At 45.1% G+C, this 19267-nt stretch overlaps 1 protein-coding gene across 4 annotated transcripts in view; it reads left to right on the top strand.

Annotated features, from left to right (window-relative positions):
- The window catches only part of LOC120048839 (rap guanine nucleotide exchange factor 5-like), a 72766-nt gene that overhangs the window by 47498 nt on the left and 6001 nt on the right, over window positions 1-19267 (top strand). For 3 of the 4 annotated variants that reach the window (XR_005477045.1, XM_038995118.1, XM_038995117.1), the window contains 11 exons: window positions 1552-1699; window positions 2081-2178; window positions 5744-5774; window positions 7035-7113; window positions 7724-7873; window positions 11641-11738; window positions 11985-12107; window positions 12436-12614; window positions 13177-13267; window positions 16826-16876; window positions 17286-17373. Coding sequence is in view for 2 of the 4 variants with exons in the window: in XM_038995118.1 (XP_038851046.1) it covers window positions 1552-1699; window positions 2081-2178; window positions 5744-5774; window positions 7035-7113; window positions 7724-7873; window positions 11641-11738; window positions 11985-12107; window positions 12436-12614; window positions 13177-13267; window positions 16826-16876; window positions 17286-17373 (1136 nt within the window). In the remaining 2 variants the exon portion in view is untranslated. The remainder of the gene's footprint in view (window positions 1-1551; window positions 1700-2080; window positions 2179-5743; window positions 5775-7034; window positions 7114-7723; window positions 7874-11640; window positions 11739-11984; window positions 12108-12435; window positions 12615-13176; window positions 13268-16825; window positions 16877-17285; window positions 17374-19267) is intronic. The other variant, XR_005477046.1, reaches the window with a different exon arrangement.

Below are 19267 nucleotides of genomic sequence, written 5' to 3' on the forward strand. Positions count from 1 at the left end.
ACCTCTAGACTACAGTACACAACCCTAACCTCTAGACTACAGTACACAACCCTAACCTCTAGACTACAGTACACCACCCTAACCTCTAGACTACAGTACACAACCCTTACCTCTAGACTACAGTACACAACCCTTACCTCTAGACTACAGTACACCACCCTAACCTCTAGACTACAGTACACCACCCTAACCTCTAGACTACAGTACCTTACATCTAGACTACAGTACACCACCCTAACCTCTAGACTACAGTACACCACCCTAACCTCTAGACTACAGTACACAACCCTAACCTCTAGACTACAGTACACCACCCTAACCTCTAGACTACAGTACCTTACCTCTAGACTACAGTACAAGACCCTTCCCTCTAGACTACAATATACCACCCTTACCTCTAGACTACAGTACCAAACCTCTAGGCTACAGTACACAACCCTTACCTTTAGACTACAGTACCTTACCTACAGTACCTTACATCTAGACTACAGTACCTTACCTCACCCCTAGACTACAGTACCTTACCTCACCCCTAGACTACAGCACCTTACCTCACCCCTAGACTACAGCACCTTACCTCACCTCTAGACTACAGTACCTTACCTCACCTCTAGACTACAGTACCTTACCTCACCTCTAGACTACAGTACCTTACCTCACCTCTAGACTACAGTACCTTACCCCTAGACTACAGTACCTTACCTCACCCCTAGACTACAGTACCTTACCCCTAGACTACAGCACCTTACCTCACCCCTAGACTACAGCACCTTACCTTACCTCTAGACTACAGTATACCACCCTTACCTCTAGACTACAGTACCTTACCTCTAGACTACAGTACCTTACCTCTAGACTACAGTACCTTACCTCTAGACTACAGTACCTTACCTCTAGACTACAGTACCTTACCTCTAGACTACAGTACCTTACCTTACCTCTAGACTACAGTACCTTACCTTACCTCTAGACTACAGTACCTTACCTTACCTCTAGACTACAGTACCTTACCTTACCTCTAGACTACAGTACCTTACCTTACCTCTAGACTACAGTACCTTACCTTACCTCTAGACTACAGTACCTTACCTTACCTCTAGACTACAGTACCTTACCTTACCTCTAGACTACAGTACCTTACCTTACCTCTAGACTACAGTACCTTACCTTACCTCTAGACTACAGTACCTTACCTCTAGACTACAGTACCTTACCTCTAGACTACAGTACCTTACCTCTAGACTACAGTACCTTACCTCTAGACTACAGTACCTTACCTCTAGACTACAGTACCTTACCTCTAGACTACAGTACCTTACCTCTAGACTACAGTACCTTACCTCTAGACTACAGTATACCACCCTTACCTCTAACGCTACTGACTGTTCTCTACTACACACACACCTCACCCTTAAACACACATACACCTCCAACTTGGAACAATTAAAAATAGCGGTGTTGATCCTGTTGGCCTAGCTAATGTCAATACACACAACGCCTACTGAGAGTCCACTCTACTGCTGTGCTGATGCCTTAACTCATGGAGCCCACCTATTGTTCAAAGAGACACCACCGGGGGAAAGAGGAAGGGAAGGAGGTTCTGGACAGGAAACGGCAGGTCCTGCACCTGGTGACACAGTGGACAACACTGTACAGGGACTTCCTACGAGAAGACGAGCATGTTAAACTCTTCATGAAGGTATGACGGAGCGAGCGAGGAGAAGAAGAAGGGATAGTACAGCCTGTTTCCAGATCTGTTTGTGCTTTCTTTCAAACTCCTCTAGTCATTTATAAGGAGTTGGCAAGACAAATGTGGGGCCAGGCTAAGGATATGGGACAGTGAGATGACCCTAAAATAAGTGATATCATGATGATATGGGAGGGTGAAAACAGACATTAGATGTTGTCTTTGTGTTTCAGACATTGAAAACAGACATTAGATGTTGTCTTTGTGTTTCAGACATTGAAAACAGACATTAGATGTTGTCTTTGTGTTTCAGACATTGAAAACAGACATTAGATGTTGTCTTTGTGTTTCAGACATTGAAAACAGACATTAGATGTTGTCTTTGTGTTTCAGACATTGTATCGTTTCCTCCTGGATGACCTGTATGAGTATCCAACTCTAGAGAAGGAGCAGAAGGACCTGCAGAAACTCCTGCGGCTGCATCGCAGACAGTGAGTGGCCATAGGAACTGAATAATGGAATAATATGATGAATTAGTTACACTACATGACCAAAAGTATGTGGACACCTGCTCGAACATCTCATTACTAAATCATGGGCATTAATATGGAGTTGGTCCCCCCCCCCCCTTTTGCTGCTATAACAGCCTCCAGGCTTTCCACTAGATGTTGGAATATAGCTGTGGGGACTTGCTTCCATTCAGCCACACGATCATTAGTGAGGTCGGGCACTGATGTTGAGCAATTAGGCCTGGCTCACAGTCGGCGTTCCAATTCTTCTGAAAGGTGTTCGATGGGTTGAGGTCAGGGCTCTGTGCAGGCCAGTCAAGCTCTTCCACACCCTGAAGAAACCATTTCTGTATGGACCTCGCTTCGTGAGAGGGTCATGCTGAAACAGGAAAGGGCCTTCCCCAAACTCTTGCCACAAATCTCCACCTGGCACAGCCAGAAGAGGACTGGCCACCCCTCATAGTTCCTCTCTAGATTTCTTCCTAGGTTCTGCCCTTTCTAGGGAGTTTTTCCTAGCCACTGTACTTCAACACCTGCATTGCTTGCTGTTTGGGGTTTTAGGCTGGGTTTCTGTACAGCACTTTGAGATATCAGCTGATGTAATTATAAATACATTTGATTTCATTTGAAAGTTGGAAGCACAGTATCGTCTAGAATGTCATTGTATAATGTAGCGTTAAGATTTTCCTTCATTGGAACTAAGTGGCCTAGTCCGAACCATGCAAAACAGCCCCCGACCATTATTCGTCATCCACCAAACTTTACAGTTGGCACTATGCATTCGTGCAGGTAGCGTTCTCCTGGCATCCGCCAAATCCAGACTAGTATGTCGGACTGCCAGATGGTGAAGCGTGATTCATCACTCCAGAGAACGTGTTTCCACTTCTCCAGAGTCCAATGGCGGCGAGCTTTACATCACTCCAGCCGATGCTTGGCATTACACATGGTGATGTTAGGCTTGTGTGCAGCTGCTCGGCCATGATAACCCATTTCATGAAGCTCCCGACGACCAGTTATTGTGCTGACGTTGCTTCCAGAGGCAGTTCGGAACTCGGTGGTGAGTGATGCAACCGAGGACAGACAATTTTTAACAACTACGCGTTCTGTGAGCTTGTGTGGCCTACCACTTCGCGGCTGAGCCGCTGTTGCTCCTAGACGTTTCCACTTCACAATAACAGCAATTACAGTTGACCAGGGCAGCTCTAGCAGGGCACAAATGTTAACTAACTGACTTGTTAGAATGGTGGCATCCTATGACGGCCCCACGTTGAGCTCTTCAGTAAGGCCATTCTACTGCCAATGGTTGTCTATGGAAATGGCTGTGTGCTTGATTTTATACACTTGTCAGCAACAGGTGTGGCTGAAATAGCCGAATGGACTAATTTCAAGGGGTGTCCACATACTTTTGGATATATCGTGTATTTATGTGTAATGTATGCGTGGATTATTTCTCCTAAGTGTGAATTCTGAACATGTAGCTGGTAAACAGGAAATGTGACTTTGCGTGCATGTCAAATGGCACCCTTTTCCCTGTATAGTGCACTAATTCTGACCAGAGCCCTATAGGCCTATCACACTACTCCCTTTTGGCCTGTAAAGAGAATAGGATGACATTTGAGATGTGTTTTTTTTGTACCAAAAGAGTGAGTCAAAACTGAAAACACTGAATATAGATCAAATGTCCTAGAGGCAGAGAGAGTCATGTGTCCTCCAACACCCATGAATGGGAACATGTACTGTAGAGGGCTGTTTTACTGATCTCCTGTATTCATACTCAATTAACCCATTGATAAATTAAGAGCAGTTGCAGTGTTTTGGGCTGTGTTGTTGTACTGTTTTGGGCTGTGTTGTTGTCCTGTTTGGGGATGTGTTGCTGTCCTGTTTGGGGATGTGTTGCTGTCCTGTTTGGGGATGTGTTGCTGTCCTGTTTGGGGATGTGTTGCTGTCCTGTTTGGGGATGTGTTGCTGTCCTGTTTGGGGATGTGTTGTTGTCCTGTTTGGGGATGTGTTGTTGTCCTGTTTGGGGATGTGTTGTTGTCCTGTTTGGGGATGTGTTGTTGTCCTGTTTGGGGATGTGTTGTTGTCCTGTTTGGGGATGTGTTGTTGTCCTGTTTGGGGATGTGTTGTTGTCCTGTTTGGGGATGTGTTGCTGTCCTGTTTGGGGATGTGTTGCTGTCCTGTTTGGGGATGTGTTGTTGTCCTGTTTGGGGATGTGTTGCTGTCCTGTTTGGGGATGTGTTGCTGTCCTGTTTGGGGATGTGTTGCTGTCCTGTTTGGGGATGTGTTGCTGTCCTGTTTGGGGATGTGTTGCTGTCCTGTTTGGGGATGTGTTGCTGTCCTGTTTGGGGATGTGTTGCTGTCCTGTTTGGGGATGTGTTGTTGTCCTGTTTGGGGATGTGTTGTTGTCCTGTTTGGGGATGTGTTGTTGTCCTGTTTGGGGATGTGTTGCTGTCCTGTTTGGGGATGTGTTGCTGTCCTGTTTGGGGATGTGTTGCTGTCCTGTTTGGTGCTGGGTTGTGCTGTTTGGGGCTGTGTTGTTGTGCTGTTGGGTTATGTGTTGTTGTGCTGTTGGGTTATGCGTTGTGCTGTTGGGGTCTCTGAGTTCCTCTCCCTCTGTGTCAGGGGTCTAAGACACGTAGGAAGAATATCTGGGAAAGCAAACCTGTGACAGCGAGACCTGTTGTTCCATTTCCACTGTTGGTTCTATTATTGCCAATAGCATTGAGGATTCCTTCCTTGCTGACAAACGCACATTTCCAAGAACACCAAAAATATAGAACATGATGTCCATCGAGTGGGACACATCCCATGTCAACCCTCCCCTCATCCCTCCTCCCTTCCTTCTCATCACCTACTCCCTCCCGAACCAAATTCACATAGAAATGCAAGTTATAGATCTGTTATTATAATTGAAAGCAAGTCCAAGGAGTGGTAAATCTGTTCAATATGTGCTATTTCTGTGATTAGGCAAACTATTTGAATGTTAGCAACCAGGAAATGGTGGACCGATTTCTACATATTGCACCTTTAATCAGGACCATAACCCATGTCACCTAACCTTGACTTTTCTAATCAGGACCGTGACTCATGTCACCTAGCCTTGACTAATCTAGTTGATTGATGGAAAATCACAGTACGACCAGGTTACTAGTTGATAAATGAAAAATCACAGTACTACCAGGTTACTAGTTGATTGATGGAAAATCACAGTACTACCAGGTTACTAGTTGATTGATGGAAAATCACAGTACTACCAGGTTACTAGTTGATTGATGGAAAATCACAGTACTACCAGGTTACTAGTTGATTGATGGAAAATCACAGTACTACCAGGTTACTAGTTGATTGATGGAAAATCACAGTACTACCAGGTTACTAGTTGATTGATGGAAAATCACAGTACTACCAGGTTACTAGTTGATTGATGGAAAATCACAGTAGTACCAGGTTACTAGTTGATTGAAACGGTCCAAAACGAGTGTGTGTATTGTTTTTTTGGTCTTTCTTGTCTCATGGTCTAATTGTTTGATTTTGTTTCTCTCTCCAGTACAGCGGAGGAGTATTCACCCCACAGAAAGGTAAGAGGCCAAAACTGCATGAAATTAGTATTCACCCCACAGAAAGGTAAGAGGCCAAACTGCATGAGATGAGTATTCACCCCACAGAAAGGTAAGAGGCCAAAACTGCATGAAATTAGTATTCACCCCACAGAAAGGTAAGAGGCCAAACTGCATGAGATGAGTATTCACCCCACAGAAAGGTAAGAGGCCAAAACTGCATGAAATTAGTATTCACCCCACAGAAAGGTAAGAGGCCAAAACTGCATGAGATGAGTATTCACCCCACAGAAAGGTAAGAGGCCAAAACAGCATGAGAGGAGTATTCACCCCACAGAAAGATAAGAGGCCAAACTGCATGAGATGAGTATTCACCCCACAGAAAGGCAAGAGGCCAAAACTGCATGAGATTAGTATTCACCCCACAGAAAGGTAAGAGGCCAAACTGCATGAAATTAGTATTCACCCCACAGAAAGGTAAGAGGCCAAAACAGCATGAGATGAGTATTCACCCCACAGAAAGATAAGAGGCCAAACTGCATGAGATGAGTATTCACCCCACAGAAAGGTAAGAGGCCAAACAGCATGAAATTAGTATTCACCCCACAGAAAGGTAAGAGGCCAAAACAGCATGAGATGAGTATTCACCCCACAGAAAGGTAAGAGGCCAAAACAGCATGAGATGAGTATTCACCCCACAGAAAGGTAAGAGGCCAAACTGCATGAGATGAGTATTCACCCCACAGAAAGGTAAGAGGCCAAACTGCATGAGAGGTAATGGAGCTATTGTATGAGTCACAGGGGGGGGGGGGGGGGCCCATAGGGGGGGGGGGGGGGGGGGGGGGGGGCAAGTTTTCTGAGTTAAAACTTTTCATTTTGGAAATCTGTTAGAAAGTATTTCCACGCATAATACAGAGATATACATTTATGTGATTGAATACAAATGTAAGCAAGGTTTGAAATTATGTTTTTGTAAAATATTATATCTGTTTGGGCTTCTTGCGGTCAATTTGCAGTCTACAAATGATTAGTGATTATGTTCTGGCCCGCTGATCATCTGCTCAAGAAGAAAATGGGCCTGCGGCTGAATCAGATCCTGTTGTAGGGATGTGTTTACGTTTGAAAAGCCAGGTTTCCTTATAGCCTATTTGCAACAGTTTGGGTCATGAAATACTATTGTCCTCTTGTTTCCTGCAGAAAGCACAAGAGTCCAGAAGAGTTAGAATGTTTTCTCACACAGTATGAATGTGTTCTGAATTCCCTGTATGTCCCTCCATTTAGAGCAAAACTCTTTCCCACCAACTGAGCCTGAAAGAGAACGGGCTCCCGACCAGAGGAACACAAAGGGAGACCAGGGAAGGTGAGTCGGTCCTAAAAGCCTGCCTGCGTCTCAAATGGCACCCTATTCCCTATATAGTGCACTACTTTTGAGCAGGGCCCTATGGCCATTTGGGATGCAGCCCCTGTCTTTCTATTTATTCTTCCTACATTCCTCCCAACATGCATTGTTTCCACAGTTTGTGTCGGCTGATGACGTTCTGTATAGAGCATCTCAGAGCCATTCTTTTTAAGGTAGCAAGCACTGTGAGGAGACAGAGTAACAATGGGAATCCTTGAGGCTGGACAGAATGAGACTTTTCTGAACAATGAAAATCCCAATGCTTTCATGTTCAGTGATGTCAGTACATGAGGTGATGCATGTAAATTATGACATCATTGAACATGAAAGCATTGGGATTTTCATTGTTCAGAAAAGTCTCAGTCTGTCCAGCCTCTTCACACCCATCACCTCATGTACCACTTTATGCAGCAGGTTAGCCATTTGAGAACACCCATGAGTTGACCATTCAAATTGCCATGGTCAGTAGTTCCAACTCCGTTCTATTCTTTCTACTTCTATGGGACAAACAGTGTTCTCTTTCTCTCTCTGTCTCTCTTTCCTTCCTTCCTTCCTCTCCCTCTCTCCTCAGTGTTGTGTCATGTGTACGTGAGCATGGACTCATATCTGAGTGTGAGGAGCCTGGCCAGTGTTGTGGCCCAGGGGCTGCTGCAGGAGGTGGCTGAGAGACTGGATGTCCCCCTGGAGGAGCTGGTCCTGCTGGCTGTCACCTACCCTGGAGGTATCTAATCTAACCCTAACCTAACCATATACAACACACTGGAGGAGCTGGTCCTGCTGACTGTCAGCTACCCTGGAGGTATCTAATCTAACCCTAACCTTACCATACCTAATACAACACAACACACTGGAGGAGCTGGTCCTGCTGACTGTCAGCTACCCTGGAGGTATCTAATCTAACCCTAAACTAACCATACTTAATACAACACACTGGAGGAGCTGGTCCTGCTGACTGTCACATACCCTGGAGGTATCTAATCTAACCCTACCTAATACAACACAACACACTGGAGGAGCTGATCCTGCTGACTGTCACATACCCTGGAGGTATCTAATCTAACCCTAAACTAACCATACCTAATACAACACACTGGAGGAGCTGGTCCTGCTGACTGTCACATACCCTGGAGGTATCTAATCTAACCCTACCTAATACAACACAACACACTGGAGGAGCTGGTCCTGCTGACTGTCACATACCCTGGAGGTATCTAATCTAACCCTACCTAATACAACACAACACACTGGAGGAGCTGGTCCTGCTGACTGTCACATACCCTGGAGGTATCTAATCTAACCCTACCTAATACAACACAACACACTGGAGGAGCTGGTCCTGCTGACTGTCACATACCCTGGAGGTATCTAATCTAACCCTAACCATACCTAATACAACACAACACACTGGAGGAGCTGGTCCTGCTGACTGTCACCTACCTTGGAGGTATCTAATCTAACCCTAACCATACCTAATACAACACACTGGAGGAGCTGGTCCTGCTGACTGTCACCTACCTTGGAGGTATCTAATCTAACCCTAACCATACCTAATACAACACACTGGAGGAGCTGGTCCTGCTGGCTGTCACCTACCCTGGAGGTATCTAATCTAACCTTACCCTAACCATACCTAACACAACACACTGGAGGAGCTGTTCCTGCTGACTATCACCTACCCTGGAGGTATCTAATCTAACCTTACCCTAACCATACACAACACACTGGAGGAAATGGTCCTGCTGGCTGTCACCTACCCTGGAGGTATGTAATCTAACCCTAACCATACACAACACACTGGAGGAGCTGGTCCTGCTGACTGTCACCTACCCTGGAGGTATCTAATCTAACCCTAACCATACACAACACACTGGAGGAAATTGTCCTGCTGACTGTCAGCTACCCTGGAGGTAACTAATCGAACCCTAACCATACACAACACACTGGAGGAAATGGTCCTGCTGACTGTCAGCTACCCTGGAGGTATCTAATCGAACCCTAACCTAACCATACCTGGAGTAGCTGGTCTTGCTGGTTGTCATCTACCGTGGAGGTAACTAACCACAACTTAACTCACACAGGGATTCACCAGAGTTTCAATGGTCTGTCTGTCTGACTGCCTGCTTGTCGAAATCATATCAAAAGTGTATTGGTCACGTACACAGATGTTACCACAAGTGCAGCGAAATGCTTGTGTTTCTAGCTCCAACAGTGCAGTAATACCTAGCAATACAAAACATACTATAAATAAAAACACAATACACACACACAAAGAATCCAGAAAAATACAGAGAACTTAAGAAATATCAGAACAAGCAATGTTATATTTGAGATTCTTCAGAGTAGCCACCCTTTGCCTTGATGACAGCTTTGCACACTCTTGGTAACCGACTTCATGAGGTAGTCACCTGGAATGCATTTCAATTAACAGGTGTGTCTTGTTAAAAGTTAATTTGTGGATTTTTTTTCCTTCTTAATGTGTTTGAGCCAATCAGTTTTGTTGTGACAAGGTAAGGGTGGTATACAGAAGATAGTCCTATTTGGTAAAATACCAAGTCCATATTATGGCAAGAACAGCTCAAATAAGCAAAGAGAAATTACAGTCCATCATTACTTTAAGACATGAAGGTCAGTCAATACAGAAAGTTTCTTTAAGTGAAGTCGCAAAAACCATCAAGCTCTATGAAGAACCTGTCTCTCATGAGGACCGCCACAGGAAAGGAAGACCCAGAGTTACCTCTGCTGCAGAAGATTCATTAGAGTTCATTAGAGTTAACTGCACCTCAGATTGCAGGCAAACAAATACTTCAGAGTTCAAGTAACAGACATCTCAACATCAACTGTTCAGAGGAGACTATGTGAATCAGGCCTTCATGGTCGAATTGCTGCAAAGAAACCACTACTAAAGGACACCAATAAGAAGAAGAGACTTGTGTGGGCCAAGAAACACGAGCAATAGACATTAGACCGGTGGAAATCTGTCCTTTGAGATTTTCTGCTTCCATCTGCCGTGTCTTTGTGAGATGCAGAGTAGGTGAACGGATGATTTCAGCATGTGTGGTTCCCACCGTGAAGCATGGTGGAGGAGGTGTGATGGTGTGGGGGTGCATTGCTGGTGACACTGTCTGTGATTTATTTAGAATTCAAGGCACACTTAACCAGCATGGCTACCACAGCATTCTGCAGCGATACACCATTCCATCTGGATTGTGCTTAGTGAGACTATCATTTGTTTTTTAACAGGACAACGCCCATTTGGGCTATTTGACCAAGAAGGAGAGTGATGGAGTGCTGCCTCAGATGACCTGGCCTCCACAATCACCCGACCTCAACCCAATTGAGATCGTTTGGGATGAGTTGGACCACAGAGTGAAGGAAAAGGAACCAGCAAATGCTCAGCATATGTGGGAACTCCTTCAAGACTGTTGGAAAAGCATTCCTCATGAAGCTGGTTGAGAGAATGCCAAGAGTGTTCAAAGCTGTCATCAAGACGGCAAAGGGTGGCTACTTTGAATAATCTCAAATATAAAATATATTTTTGGTTACTACATGATTCCATACGTGTAATTTCATAGTTTGATGTCTTAACTATTATTCTACAATGTAGAAAATAGTCAAATAAAGATAATCCCTTGAATGAGTAGTTGTGTCCAAACTTTTGACTGATACTGTACATATATTTTATGTACATATAATGGTGTGTAAAGACAGTATGGACAGTATATGAATAGAAAAGGTGTGTACAGCAGTAGTTATATAGGATGAGCCTGGACTAGAATACAGTATACACATACATAATACATAAAGTCTGTCCACCTGTCTGCCTGTTTTTGACTCTGTATAGATGCAGTATTCTGGGACAGTATCTCCTTCTATAGCCAATAGACACATCCGTATACTCTGAAAGCACATGACTGTAAAAACAATGATTAAACCATGTTGTCCTCTACTGACCTTAATGTCCAGTGACACAACAGTGTGTATTATGTTACATGAATGAGTGAAATTCTGTAGACTTGAAAAGCGAACAGGAATGAACAAAGTCCTGCTGTCCCGACATGTAGTCGTTTTCTGTTGTCAGCCGCTGTGGCTACACTGACTCCTGTGTCCCGACATGTAGTCGTTTTCTGTTGTCAGCCGCTGTGGCTACACTGACTGGTAGAACAGAACCAACACTACACTGACTGGTAGAACAGAACCAACCCTACACTGACTGGTAGAACAGAACCAACACTACACTGACTGGTAGAACAGAACCAACCCTACACTGACTGACTCCTGTAGAACAGAACCAACCCTACACTGACTGGTAGAACAGAACCAACCCTACACTGACTGACTACTGTAGAACAGAACCAACCCTACACTGACTGACTACTGCAGAACAGAACCAACCCGGCACTGGGACACTCATCTACACCAGATAGCAGGTGACACGCTGGCTGACATATTTATAATGGCTGTGCTGTGTGTGATGCATCCTCTCTCCAGAGAAACTCCTCCTGAAGCCTCAGGACAGGCTCTACTCTGATTCGCTGACAGCAGTGGGGAGGCTGCACGTGTGCAGAAAGGACCTGAGTGAAGTCATGGTAGGAATCACAATGAGTCCACTTCAATGCAGTTCCTCAGCAGGCTACAATGTGAATGAATCTAGCATAGGTGACAGTCCTCAGGCCTCCTAACAAGCTACTTCTGCATTTGGTTTATCACATTATATTCCTGATTCCTACTGGATATGCTTCCAGCCTATAACCCACATGGTCATATCACACCAGAAAATAACGTGTTCTTACATAACCCAACAGAACATATATCATATCCATTTCTCCTCTCAGAACCCGTTCACAGACAACGCAGAGCTACAACAGAGGTCAGCTCGCATGCTGAGTATGAACACATGGGACGTGGCTGTCACCCTTACAAACTTTGACTGGAGTGTCTTCAACTCAATACATGAGGTACGTGACATCATCTTTTGTCCATCACCTACACTATGCATGCGTCCCAATTGGCACCCGATTCACTATTAGTGCATCTTTTGTTTTTACCAGGGCCCTTAGAGCTCTGGTCAAAAGTAGTGCGATATAAAGGGAATAGGGTGCCATTTAGGATACAGTTAAAGATATTAGTGATTCAAAGCTTTCTACAAGCTCACCCGTGTCCTGTCCTGTCCTGCCCTGCCCTGTCCTGCCCTGTCCTGCCCTGTCCTGCCATGTTCTGTCCTGTCTTGTCCTGCCCTTCCCTGTCATGCCCTGTCATGCCCTGCCCTGTCTCTCTCCACTACAGCAAGAGCTGGTGTACTTCACGTTCAGCCGTCATGCCAGCGGTGGCCACACGGTGGCGCTGGAGCTGCTGCTGCAGCGCTGCAATGAGGTACAGCTGTGGGTGATGACAGAAGTCCTGATGTGTCCTACGCTCTGCAACAGAGTCCAGCTCATCAAGAAGTTCATCAAGATCGCTGCCCAGTGAGCTCCTCTCTCCTCTCCTCTCCTCTCCTCTCCTCTCCTCTCCTCTCCTCTCCTCTCCTCTCCTCTCCTCTCCTCTCCTCTCCTCTCCTCTCCTCTCCTCTCCTCTCCTCTCCTCTCTGACCACAACATAGTGGGCTCCTCTCCTCTCCTCTCCTCTCCTCTCCTCTCCTCTCCTCTCCTCTCCTCTCCTCTCCTCTCCTCTCCTCTCCTCTCCTCTCCTCTCCTCTCCTCTCCTCTCCTCTCCTCTCCTCTCCTCTCCTCTCCTCTCCTCTCCTCTCCTCTCTGACCACAACATAGTGGGCTCCAGCATTTGGACAGAGTTGTTACATCCTCAAAATGTGCTGATGTCTTCTTCTACAGAAGTAGAGCAGTATGACTGGTCCATTTCACTAAGGGCCCAATACTTCAACTACAGAACTCTGCACAACACTCTATTATAGTGAGGTCTGCATGGACAGGATGCCCCCTCCTGTGGTTTAGTGAGGAATTACAGTTTGTATTCCTGTATCATCACTGTATGAAGCTGGTGTTAACAGTGTGTCACTCTTTATTTCCTCAGCTGTAAAGCCCAGAGGAACCTCAACTCTTTCTTTGCCATCGTTATGGGTCTGAACACCGCAGCAGTTAGCCGCCTCAGTCAGACCTGGGAGGTCAGTGTGTGCCTGCTTCTGTACGTGACTATTTGTGATGGATGTCTGTTAAGCTTTTCAAAGAAACTGGTCTTGATTGTCTTTTGCCAAGGGACAATTTGAAATGTACTGGTTAGTTCAAAATAGGAGAGAGTTGTCAAACTTTTTGTTATGCTTTGAGGATTGTTTAATTGTAGATTTTTTTGGGCACAGAGCAGGGTAGTGTGTTTTTATTGGGCAGAGGGGAGGGTAGTGTGTTTTTATTGGGCAGAGGGGAGGGTAGTGTGTTTTTATTGGGCAGAGGGGAGGGTAGTGAGTTTTTATTGGGCAGAGAGGAGGGTAGTGTGTTTTTATTGGGCACAGAACAGGGTAGTGAGTTTTTATTGGGCACAGAGTAGGGTAGTGAGTTTTTATTGGGCACAGAGTAGGGTAGTGTGTTTTTATTGGGCACAGAGCAGGGTAGTGTGTTTTTATTGGGCACAGAGCAGGGTAGTGTGTTTTTATTGGGCACAGAGCAGGGTAGTGTGTTTTTATTGGGCACAGAGCAGGGTAGTGTGTTTTTATTGGGCACAGAGCAGGGTAGTGTGTTTTTATTGGGCACAGAGCAGGGTAGTGTGTTTTTATTGGGCACAGAGCAGGGTAGTGTGTTTTTATTTGGCACAGAGGAGGGTAGTGAGTTTTTCCCTGATTTACAATTACCATTTTGTATGTTTTACTATATAATGTCTTCCAGATAGCCATGCTTCCTCATGTGCTTGCATGCACCTCTCCTAAATCAAGGTGTTTTGGTACTTCCCTTATGCACTATGCTTTTCTACACTCTTACTAAACCATAGGTCAATGTAGTCTACCAGTCAACTGTCTAACCTGCCCTCTATTCATAGTGACAGTAGCGGTGGGTGGATGTTTATCCAGATCTGCAAAATGCTAACTAGCAATCATACCACACATAAAATCATTCAAATCTGCACCCAATGTTCAATATAAATCCACTCGATAGAAGAGTAGCTGAGAGTTCTCATTACTTCATGAAAGAACAGTGAAGACATGAAACATGCAGCTCAAAACCTCCCCTGTTAATCTTGTTTAGGGACAATACAGTTATCCTACCTAGATTATAGTACCCTACAACACAACAATGCAATGAAAAATTGCATTACTGTTTTCAATTGAGTACAATTCTACTCTAGGATGTAAAATGCAGTGAAAATGTAATTTGAATAATGGTGCAAAAGCCTTGTGATATGAATGTTTCATTCCATGGCTCAGTTGTGGGTCTACTCTGGACAGGTTGTAGAAAAGGCCCAGTAGCAGGCCAGTCTGGCTGGAGTTTTACTTCTGATGCTGATCATCATTCTCCTAAGTCTTCTTCGCGTAGGCCTGTGTTCCCAGCAGGCACAGTTATTCAGGGAAACTTAACACACGTTCTGTCTCCTTTCCCATCTATTTCTAGACCTAGAACCTAACGCCTAAATATAGTCGCAATGTTTCAGTCTGATAACGCTTCTTCAAAAGTCTCCTGTAGGCTACCTGCTCACATTCATCCACTCCACTCGAATATACACCGAGTGTACAAAACATTAGGAACACCTCCCTAATATTGAGTTGCACCCCATTTTGCCCTCAGAATAGACTCAAGTCGTAGGGGCATGGACTCTACAAGGTGTCCAAAGCGTTCGACAGGGATGCTGGCCCATGTTGACTCCAATGCTTCCCACAGTTGTGTCAAGTTGGCTGGATGTCCTTTGGATGGTAGACCATTCTTGATACACACAGGAAACTGTTGATTGTGAAAACCCAGCAGCATTGCAGTTCTTGACACACAAACTGGTGTGCCTGGCACCTACTACCATACCCTGTTCAAAGGCACTTAGATATATTTTGTCTTGCTCATTGACCCTTTGAATGGAACAAATACACAATCCATGTCTTAATTGTCTCAAGGCTTAAAAATCCTTCTTTAACCGGTCTCCTCCCCTTCATCTACACTGATTGAAGTGGATTTAACAACTGACATCAATAAGGGATCATATCTTTCACCTGGATTCCCCTGGTCAGTCTATATCATGGGAAGAGCAGTTCCTAATGTTTTGTACACTCAGTGTAATTCCAGCATCTTAACTGAGCAACGGCCATTCGATCAATGGAAAGAGACATCTGTTACAAAACAGCAAAAAGTGTAATGACATTCGTAGATTGTGAATCCAAGCCTTCGATACTGAGTAAGTCTACAAGGTAGGGGGGATGTATTCTCTGTCAGATAGACATTCTCTACTTGATTGTGGAGTTGAAAACACAAACCATGATGATAAGCGCTCAGTTGTTAATTGGTATGCATTTATGCGTTGCTTATTGCTTGTGTGCATTGGCACAGAAACCTGTTGGTGGGAAACACAGGAGGTTGGTGGTACCAGCAGAATTAGTGGAATGGTATCAAATACGTGAAACGCATGGTTTCCATGGTTTCCATGTGTTTGATGACATTCCCTTTGCTCCGTTCTTGGCTATTATTATGAGCCATCCTCCCCTCAGCAGCCTCCACTGGTGGAAAAATCATTGCAAATATTTTATATAATTATAAATATAGCATCAAACTGTTAAAAATCTGATTTCCCCCTAGCTGATCATTGTCTGCTGCCGGCTCTGATTGTAGTGTAATGAGACGAGCAGGGAGAGTGAGCTCGTCCGTGGTGGTCGACGAACCCTCAACCTTCTGGCCCATAGCCCTGCGTGGCATCAACTGTACCACGAAACCATGCTGAAGTAGCAAAGTTGATATCTACGTTTATAAACACAGGGTTGCTACAGTTACTGTTATTTATGGTGGTAATAATATTGTATGAGGGAGGAGGGTGTGCAAATGTTTTCACAGGACAAGGAGGAGGTCTGAGTAGACCCAGTAAATGTTGTTACAGGACAAGGAGGAGGTCTGAATAGACCCAGTAAATGTTGTTACAGGACAAGGAGGAGGTCTGAGTAGACCCAGTAAATGTTGTTACAGGACAAGGAGGAGGTCTGAGTAGACCCAGTAAATGTTGTTACAGGACAAGGAGGAGGTCTGAGTAGACCCAGTAAATGTTGTTACAGGACAAGGAGGAGGTCTGAGTAGACCCAGTAAATGTTGTTACAGGACAAGGAGGAGGTCTGAGTAGACCCAGTAAATGTTGTTACAGGACAAGGAGGAGGTCTGAGTAGACCCAGTAAATGTTGTTACAGGACAAGGAGGAGGTCTGAGTAGACCCAGTAAATGTTGTTACAGGACAAGGAGGAGGTCTGAGTAGACCCAGTAAATGTTGTTACAGGACAAGGAGGAGGTCTGAGTAGACCCAGTAAATGTTGTTACAGGACAAGGAGGTCTGAGTTGACCCAGTAAATGTTGTTACAGGACAAGGAGGAGGTCTGAGTAGACCCAGTAAATGTTGTTACAGGACAAGGAGGAGGTCTGAGTAGACCCAGTAAATGTTGTTACAGGACAAGGAGGTCTGAGTAGACCCAGTAAATGTTGTTACAGGACAAGGAGGATGTCTGAGTAGACCCAGTAAATGTTGTGGACACTCAACCTGTTTTTCTTTCCATCAGAAAGTTCCAGGAAAATTCAAAAAACTGTTTTTGGATCTGGAGATGTTGACAGTAAGTTCATTATTTTTTATTGTGTAGAGATCCTGTAATAATGAACGGGACTATACATGGAATTCTGCATTGTACGTATAGTACTAGGAACATATTGGGTCATCTGGTCATTAAATAGGCTACATATTTTCACTGTTGAGTTAAAAGCAGGACGCTTGATCATTTTCACTAGGTCAGGTCTCTTGGGACACAGTAACAGATGTTAGGGGTTGTGAGGGCTTCTGCAGTGCACATGTTTGAGTCCCAAATGGCACCCTATGCCTTACATAGTGCACTAGTTTTGACCAGATCCCTATAGGCCCTGGTCATAAGTATTCACTATATAGGGAATATGTTGCCATTTGGGACGCAGTAGACCACGTTTCTCCCCAAAGACAAGCATCACATCTGTCTCAACATGTCTTCACAGGACCCCTCTCTCAACCACAAAGCCTACAGGGACACTTTCAAGAAGACCAAGACGCCGAAGATCCCTTTCCTTCCTCTGCTACTGAAAGGTGCCTAAAACACTGCATGTTACTGTCATCACTGCCTTCTGAACCCTGCAGTGGTCTGTAATGTTACTGTCATCACTGCCTCCTGAACCCTGCAGTGGTCTGTAATGTTACTGTTATCACTGCCTTCTGAACCCTGCAGTGGTCTGTAATGTTACTGTCATCACTACCTTCTGAACCCTGCAGTGGTCTGTAATGTTACTGTCATCACTACCTTCTGAACCCTGCAGTGATCTGTAATGTTACTGTCATCACTGCCTCCTGAACCCTGTAGTGGTCTGTAATGTTACTGTCATCACTGCCTCCTGAACCCTGCAGTGGTCTGTAATGTTACTGGCATCACTACCTCCTGAACCCTGCAGTGGTCTGTAATGTTACTGGCATCACTACCTTCTGAACCCTGCAGTGGTCTGTAATGTTACTGTCATCACTACCTTCTGAACCCTGCAGTGGTCTGTAATGTTACTGTCATCACTGCCTCCTGAACCCTGCAGTGGTCTGTAATGTTACTGTCATCACTACCTTCTGAACCCTGCAGTGGTCTGTAATGTTACTGTCATCACTGCCTCCTGAACCCTGCAGTGGTCTGTAATCTTACTGTCATCACTGCCTCCTGAACCCTGCAGTGATCTGTAATGTTACTGTCATCACTGCCTCCTGAACTCTGCAGTGATCTGTAATGTTACTGTCATCACTGCCTCCTGAACCCTGCAGTGGTCTGTAATGTTACTGTCATCACTGCCTCCTGAACCCTGCAGTGGTCTGTAATGTTACTGTCATCACTGCCTTCTGAACCCTGCAGTGATCTGTAATGTTACTGTCATCACTGCCTTCTGAACCCTGCAGTGATCTGTAATGTTACTGTCATCACTACCTCCTGAACCCTGCAGTGGTCTGTAATGTTACTGTCATCACTGCCTTCTGAACCCTGCAGTGGTCTGTAATGTTACTGTCATCACTACCTCCTGAACCCTGCAGTGGTCTGTAATGTTACTGTCATCACTACCTTCTGAACCCTGCAGTGGTCTGTAATGTTACTGTCATCACTACCTCCTGAACCCTGCAGTGGTCTGTAATGTTACTGTCATCACTGCCTTCTGAACCCTGCAGTGGTCTGTAATGTTACTGTCATCACTACCTCCTGAACCCTGCAGTGGTCTGTAATGTTACTGTCATCACTGCCTTCTGAACCCTGCAGTGGTCTGTAATGTTACTGTCATCACTGCCTTCTGAACCCTGCAGTGGTCTGTAATGTTACTGTCATCACTACCTCCTGAACCCTGCAGTGGTCTGTAATGTTACTGTCATCACTGCCTTCTGAACCCTGCAGTGGTCTGTAATGTTACTGTCATCACTGCCTTCTGAACCCTGCAGTGGTCTGTAATGTTACTGTCATCACTGCCTCCTGAACCCTGCAGTGGTCTGTAATGTTACTGTCATCACTGCCTTCTGAACCCTGCAGTGGTCTGTAATGTTACTGTCATCACTGCCTCCTGAACCCTGCAGTGGTCTGTAATGTTACTGTCATCACTGCCTCCTGAACCCTGCAGTGGTCTGTAATGTTACTGTCATCACTGCCTCGTGAACCCTGCAGTGGTCTGTAATGTTACTGTCATCACTGCCTTCTGAACCCTGCAGTGGTCTGTAATGTTACTGTCATCACTGCCTCCTGAACCCTGCAGTGGTCTGTAATGTTACTGTCATCACTACCTCCTGAACCCTGCAGTGGTCTGTAATGTTACTGTCATCACTGCCTCCTGAACCCTGCAGTGGTCTGTAATGTTACTGTCATCACTGCCTCCTGAACCCTGCAGTGGTCTGTAATGTTACTGTCATCACTACCTTCTGAACCCTGCAGTGGTCTGTAATGTTACTGTCATCACTGCCTCCCGAACAC

The sequence above is a fragment of the Salvelinus namaycush genome, chromosome 5 (assembly GCF_016432855.1).
Source record: "Salvelinus namaycush isolate Seneca chromosome 5, SaNama_1.0, whole genome shotgun sequence".
Taxonomy (NCBI): domain Eukaryota; kingdom Metazoa; phylum Chordata; class Actinopteri; order Salmoniformes; family Salmonidae; genus Salvelinus; species Salvelinus namaycush.